Here is a 7,778-nt window from a genome sequence, read left to right as displayed (position 1 = left end):
AAATATTTGTATTTACCACTTATTTCTTATGCTGTTAATTCTTTTTTTTTTTTAATTTTTTTTTTAAAGATTTTATTTATTTCACAGAGAGAGACAGCAGGAGAGGGAACACAAGCAGGGGGAGAGGGAGAAGCAGGCTTCCCGCGGAGCAGGGAGCCCGATGTGGGGCTCGATCTCAGGACCCTGGGATCATGACCTGAGCCGAAGAGCGTCGCTTAACGACTGAGCCACCCAGGTGCCCCTGCTGTTAATTCTTATGGAGAGCTGTTACCATGCCTGTTGTTAAATTATAAATATTGAAGATAGGCATGTACGGTCACTGCACACTTTCTTTAAGGGAGGTAAGGAAATAGTTTGGAATTGAAGTTTTTTCATGGATTAAATAGTGCATAAAAACCTAGCAACTTTGGAAGAAATCCAGCTCATTTTTGCTTTAATGCACCCAGAAGATTTCAAATCAATACTTAGCATTAACGTTTTAATTGGAAATTAACATTGCCATAATTGGAAGTGAGGATCAGCATCCTGATGTTTAGGAGAGGACTATTTGGTTGGGAAGGTCATTACACTGGAGAGCACAAACACTGGAAAAGGAAAACACAAATCATTTGTTTCCTTGAGCAAGGACACACAGTAAACACTTAAATTGGTGGTCAACTATAATTTGCTTCTGGAGCCAGCTACTCTGGCAACACTACAGTTTGGATTTATAGCAGAGCACATAAGTAGTAGTGACTTTGAAAGCAAAGTATAAAAGAACCAAGGAAAAAGTTGCTAGTTGTTAAAGATCTACTCCTCCTCATTACAAGGACTTGAAAATTTCCCCTTCAATCTAAGAGCAGCAACTCTTGTTGCTAGTCTCAGCATGCCCCTCAGCTGTTTTTCCTAAATAATCAATCCTCCAGGAGACCAATGATATTTGAGTGTGGGTTATCAACAATCCTTTATTTTTTGCCTGGGAATTTCAAACCAATATATGTCCAGCCTGAACAATATAGACAGTTTCCTTTCCATGTTGGTTAAATTTTTTAAAATTGTATTGTTTTCTATTTGCTTGCAATATCTTAAAAGTTCAACCACTTCTCCAAGTCCCCCAGAATCAGCACAAGTAAACACCTCTCCCCAGTAGGATCCCAGCCCTCAGTACCGCCATAAGGCACTTTGACCTCTTCCACCTTCAGGCAATGAGCGTCCAGTTCAGATTTGGCTCCTCAGTGAAGGAGAGGGAATTTGGGGGAAGGGGATTTTCTATAAGAATAGTCCCATAAATAAGTTCCTCTTCTTTTCCCTTTTCATTGAAAGTGAAAAACTCTGCTCAGAAGAAGTGCCCATTGTCCCGTTTCCCTATGTGTCACCAGAGCCAAGAGAGGACCCTGTCAGCGAAGCACCCTCTGCTCTGTCCCGCAAACCACAGTCCCCCACCTTCACCCCACTGTCTGTGCAATGTACAGAATTGGAACGCAGAGCAGCGGCTTCAGCATCACTCTCCATGGCCGGCTGGGCCAAGGGCCCTTTTCTTGGCTGGGAGGAAGGGCTTTTGTGGAAGCAGAGTTTGAAAAGCCCCAGCACTGTCATGGTCAAGATAATCAACACTACGACCGCTATGCTCACAAGTATGAAGACCACGGTGGAGGAGGAGTCGAAAGGTTGGGGAATGGCAGAGGAAGACGTGGAATTAAACTTGAGAATCACGCTTCCTGAAGAGGTGATGGCGGCCTTCGAATTGGCTTGAGGGGACGTCTGAAGGGTAGACATCGTGCTCTGTGCTCCCCACTGAGGAATCTCGGGAATAGATGTTGCTGAACTGCCTTGTCCAGGGACATGCGGTACCTCTCCTGGCTTCTCATGTACTGTGGGCGACCACGTTCTCTTCGGGACCGGGCTGGCAGCAGTGGCCGGCCTGGTGGGCACCTTGGTCCCCTCGGGGGCCGGCTGTCCTTCCCCATTGGTTACACAAGAACGTCCATCTTTCCCCAGCACGAAGCCCGAGGCGCACTCGCAGGCAAAGCCTCCCGAGTCGTCTAGGCAGTTAGGGAGCTCCGCGCATTTGCCAGCACGGAGGTACCTCCCGGGACAGGGACAGAGCTCGGCCCCCGAGGGTATCCCGTCCCAGCGCGCGCCGACCTCGTCTGCGATGCAGGTGGCTGTGATGGAGAGCTGCCCGGGGCAAAGCGCACTCACCTTGGTCCCTGGGGGACTGAAGTCCAGCGCCGCGCTGTACAGCTGGAAGGGCGCGCGGTAGCTCAAGTTAGAGGCGGCCCCGGGGCGCGGCGCAGGGCACAAGCCGTCAAACTGGTATTTGCATAGGTAGCCATTGGCGCGCGAGTGGCAACGCATCTCCTTCCAGCCTGCGGGCTCGACCCCCCGGGTGGCCTGGAGTCCCGCGCAACTCCGAGAGGTGCAGGAGCGTTGGGGTTCCTCCACCCATTGCAGCGTGTCGCTTGCGGACCCGCTGACGTCGGGGGACAGCCAGGAGAAACCCCGCAACGGCTCGTTCTCCAGGGTGCAGTGGGATCGCCCGCGTTCCAGCGCCACCCAGAACAGAAGGTCTTTGGAGCCCCCTCCGGGTCCCGGGCCTGCCCGCAGGAGCGCAAGCACCGCGCGGAGCTCGGCGCCCCCGCGCACGGTGCTGAGCGCCCCGCCGCGCAGACTGCAGGCCTCCTCGGCCGCCAGCCTCTGGATGGTAGCGTGGTGCAGGCTGTAGCAGGCCCCAGAGGCCGAGCAGCCCGCGCGGTCGGCGGTGGGGTGCTCGCCGCGGCCAGGCCGAGGCCAGAAAGCCTGCCAGAGGAGGCACAGGGCGAGCGCCGGCCTCATCTTGGAGGCCCTGCTCCCACAGCTGTTCCCAACTTGGATCTGTCCCGCCCGAGGGCGCGGAGCTGTCCCAAGAGCGCGGTCACCGCCCCCTACAGCTGGCTCTCCCCCTCTTCCCCCGCCCCACTCCCGCCAGAGCCCTCAACTGCCAAGAATCCCCACCACCGTCCTGGCGGCAAACAGCTTTCCTTAGGCCCCGACAGGAAATGTGTCCGGAGCTCTGGCAGGCCCAGTGCAGCCCTGATTTATTCTGGGGTCAAGAACACAGCTGGCGCCAGGGCACTGGGAACACAGTCGACCAGGTCAAACACCCCGCTTACAGCAGGAGAAAAAGAAAGAAAGTCGCCACTGGGAAGAAACGTATCCTTTCCCGCCCCCATTAGAAAGTTTCAGGAGCTCAGATCCCAAAACACTTGGGTGAACATTGATAGGAAGGACTGGAAACGAGGAACTAGCTGACAGCCCACGCCCGCCCATTGTGCTTCGTCCGGGTCAGTCGAGTTGGCTTCCCAACAATGTGTAGAGGGCTCCAGTCTTCATCGGGCGGGAGACTGGGGCGGGGGAAAGAACCTCGGGAGAAATATAAGCATCTCCCTTCACCACCAGAAGCAGCACTATTGAAGAGCCAGTCTCCCAGGCTCTGTTTCTCTGTTCTGCCAAAGGAGATTCCTGTGGGCTAATAGCTAGTGGAAGAATTTAGAGTTCCTTTGGGATGTCATAAATGGGTAATCCTGCGTCTTCAGTCATAGCTTGCCTTGAAGTTTATTTTTTGCTTCCATTTGTTTCTCCTTGAAATGGCATATCGGTTCACTCAGGAAAGGAAATGTACTTCTAGGCCTAAATGAAAAATAATGGCCATAGATCTTAACTGTTGTGTGGTTAGGTTTCCTTACCACGATATTGGTTCATAACTTCTTCAAGCTTATATGTTATATAAAAACGAGATTGGGGGCGCCTGGGTGGCTCAGTCGTTAAGCGTCTGCCTTCGGCTCAGGTCATGATCCCAGGGTCCTGGGATCGAGCCCCGCATCGGGCTCCCTGCTCCGCGGGAAGCCCGCTTCTCCCTCTCCCACTCCCCCTGCTTGTGTTCCTTCTCCCGCTGTCTCTGTCAAAGAAATAAATAAAACCTTTTAAAAAAAAATGAGATCGTGGCCTTATTAATATTTGAGAACAACTACCACATGTGTAACTTTATCCTTGAACTATTTTAATATCATTTTCTCCTGTGACTGAGGGCCAATATTTGTATCCTAAGTTGTAAAAGTCCCCTTTAAGGAACACTAGAGTTCAGTATTCTTAAATTAAGTTATTTATTACATTATAATGCATATTATATACTGTTAAAAAATACCCTGTCACTTAAAAGATGGGTGAATCAATTTCTTCAGAGTTCCAGTTTCTTAAAAATATAAGCAATTAACTCAATTGGAAGTGGGGAGGAATTAAAGATGAGTAAAAGAAGACAAGTTTAAACACTGTAGAGTCTATGGAAAGATTTTCTTGTTAGCAACTTAGGCAATTCTATACCATTTTAGGAAATACATTATCTATCTTGGCTCACAGTGACCTAATACATTGTAATAGAAGTACAAACAGTTTCAACTAAGCCCACTTAACATGCAGGATGCTTTTAAATATCTACAATCAGAATGAAAGTTGCCATTCCATGACTAATGCATACCACACTTTTAAACTCACTTTCTTGTGCTGGATTAGACTGTTCAGATGATTGAGGAGGGGTAGGAAGGAAGGCCTCAGGATCACATCTTTATGTCCCCACCTCAATTTTACCACTACTCTCACTCTTCTTTTCCTCTTGGAAATTCTATGTATGTTAACAAATGATAGCAAACACCTGAATCATCATCACACTTACCTTGCTTTTGCTGACTATGGAGTTCTGCAGCAGGATTTCTCTACTACCCTTACTGTTTTCCAATTTAAAAGACATTCAAATTAGTCCTTCATTTCAGATGGCCATGTCACCTTAAACATGACTTTGCATTTAAATTAAGTAACGAAGTGTCTTTTGAGAAAGGAACATGAAAATCTAGAAATCTAACTGAATGGATTTTAAAAACACTTAATCATGTGGGCCAACTCTATATACCTTTGCAATCAAATGACTATGTGTTCATAAATGTGTCCATGTAGCACTATAAATTTTAATAAAATAAAACCTTTCATAAACCTAAGTAGGCAATGGAAATCTTTCAGATATTTTTTAAATCACTTGGGATGAGGTGAAGCTTCTAGACTAAGAAAGAATAAATGACTGGAGAGCTTATAGCAAATACATGATCTCACTCCCTGGCATTCTGCCATTTGGGAGGTGGGATACCAGAAGAGAACACAATGGCCGAAATGACTGCATATCACAGTCCTGGCCATGTCTGAAGTAATGTGAGAGAAGAGTTACCCGAAAAAATAAATAAATAACTCTAAGTAAGTATAGGTTATTTTGTAATTAATTACTTTGTATTGATCTATATACCAATACCATATTTTAAAATGTATAGTATTCCTGAAAAAACTAGAAATGAAGGAATGTTTTTTATTTTATTTTATTGTAGATTATTATTTATTCGACAGAGAGCTCAAGCAGGGGGAGCAGTGAGGGAGAGGGAGAAGCAGGCTCTCTGCTGAGCAGGGAGCCCGATGAGGGGCTCCATCCCAGGACCCTGGGATCATGACCTGAGCCAAAAGCAGACACTTAACCGACTGAGCCACCCAGGCACCCCTGTTTTTATTTTAAAATAATGTTTATTAAGGTCGTAATAGAATACCATTCTACCTCACTGGATTCCAAATATTTAAAATTTTCATTATATCAAGTGTGGGTCCACAGGTCCTTTTATATGCTACAGATGAGAGCAACAACTTTGGAAAAGCTTGGCATTTTTTTCTTAAAATCTTATATTTTCTATACCCCAGCACTTCTGTGCCCAGGTATATTCTCAACAGAAACTCTTGCACATGTATAAGAGAAGGTATGTAAACGGATGTTTATAGCAGCACTGTTCATATTAACAAAAACCAGAGTGAAATCCAAGTGTCCAGCAACAGATGGTAGATAAGTAAACCGTGACACATGCACTCAATGAATATATAGTAATGGAAATGAATAAACTATAGCTGCAAGTAACCACATGAATTAATCTTATCAATACAATACTAAATGACAAAATTTCCAAAAGATTATACAAAGTCTGACATTCTTTTTGTAAATTAAAAAAAAAAACTACTAAATATATATATTTGTGTATGTTTTAGGAAAAAAATAGTTACAATACAATGAGATAAAAGGAACAATGAGTATGAGATTTTGGGTGATGGGTCCTTTGGGTGGGATAGAAGAGGGTGATGGACTCGTTGAGGAAGCAGGATTTGATGTGAGCTGTTGTTAGAGTTTCAGCTTTTGTTTTGGATAGTGACTTTGTGGATAACTATTCCATTATTAAAAATAAATAAGTAATTAACAAAATAAATGCAGCTATATCTGAACAAATGATGAGAGAATGACATGAATAAAAATTATAATTAATCTGATTCTGAACATCTAAGTTTCAAAATGTAAAATAAAAATAAAATCAAGGGGCGCCTGGGTGGCTCAGTCGGTTAAGCGACTGCCTTCGGCTCAGGTCATGATCCCGGAGTCCCGGGATCGAGTCCCGCATCGGGCTCCCTCCACGGCAGGGAGTCTGCTTCTCCCTCTGACCCTCCTCCCTCTCATGCTCTCTGTCGCTCATTCTCTCTGTCTCAAATAAATAAATAATAAAAAAAAATCTTTAAAAATAAAATCAAGATGTTAGTTACATTTTCAAAATGTATTTTCTTTTGATCCCCCTATTCTTTTGCAGGTAACACATTTCTAAATTTAAGCTAATTATTCATCTGAAAAAGCATAATAAATAAAATATTTTCCCAATGTTTCCAGACTTTTCAGACAATCTGTGTATTATTAATAAGAATCATGTATGATATTTATTGGTTCATTCATTTAAACTATACCATCTAAAGAACTAAAGAGAATATATAAGGAGAGTAAGTCTAGTCCAATATTTTCAATTTTATTTAATTTAAAATATCAGAAACAAAAATGAAGATAAAATTTTACTAATCACATCTTAAGTAATCTCATAAATTTATAAAGTAACTGATCCTCACTAAATAAATTCTGTAATTGTAGAAATAAAACATCTGGGTCTTAGCATATTTTTCAGTTCAGTTAAGATATATAAAAATACTGCAGAGGAAATTGAGAAGGAGACAACATTCCATTAGGAGAACATGGCATTCAGAAGCTAATCTAAACTAGAGACTAAGAATTGTGAAAATATGTAGCCTTTTAGAACTGTACTGGACATTAAAAAAATGATCAGTGACCAATATTTTTATACTTTTAACTGAGAAAATTTTAAATTTTATGTCCCAACTGTCCATGAAATGCTTAATAAATGATAAAGTCTGGTAGCTGTATTTGCTGAAAACACAACTCCTAATCATCATTATGACTTAATCAGGATATATGGTTTGACCCCTAACCCAACAGATCATACAGACTCATAACCCAGGAAATTCATATACAGCTGACTAGATAAAGAGTTCTTTTAGGTTGTCTTGTATCTACGACATCTGCATTCATTCATATATAGTCAGCCAGCTCAGAAATGTATGTCACAGTGATAGATACCCTTCTGGTTTAGTGAACAACATGACTAAGTACAGAAATAAGAAACTTAAAAAAAAACACATTAAACTTGCAGCTCCTTCATTCAAACTGCTTTCTAAACAGACAGTGCTGACCTTATTCCATGTACCCTGGAGGTAATATAAAAAAATTATTCTCTGGTGGCCATCACAGAATTAATACACTTCCTCATCGCCAAGTTTATAATCAAGAAATAATGGAGGAATGAGTCATGCACACAAAAGGCTTGTTATAATCCAAATGCCTAACAAGTTCT

At 43.4% G+C, this 7,778-nt stretch overlaps 1 protein-coding gene across 1 annotated transcript; it reads right to left on the bottom strand.

Annotated features, from left to right (window-relative positions):
* Positions 1-916: 916 nt before the first annotated feature.
* CLEC14A (C-type lectin domain containing 14A) lies at positions 917-2,890 on the bottom strand. The gene has a single exon (XM_034992422.1). It carries the CDS (start codon positions 2,812-2,814, stop codon positions 1,345-1,347), a length of 1,470 nt encoding a protein of 489 aa, XP_034848313.1. The 5' UTR covers positions 2,815-2,890; the 3' UTR covers positions 917-1,344.
* Between the last annotated feature and the right edge of the window lie 4,888 nt (positions 2,891-7,778).

This window comes from Mirounga leonina, unplaced genomic scaffold (genome assembly GCF_011800145.1).
Source record: "Mirounga leonina isolate KUSES-001 unplaced genomic scaffold, KU_Mleo_1.0 Mir_82, whole genome shotgun sequence".
NCBI classification, from domain to species: domain Eukaryota; kingdom Metazoa; phylum Chordata; class Mammalia; order Carnivora; family Phocidae; genus Mirounga; species Mirounga leonina.
Note: the sequence above shows the minus strand (reverse complement) of the source record. Positions and strands in the feature narration are given on the sequence as shown.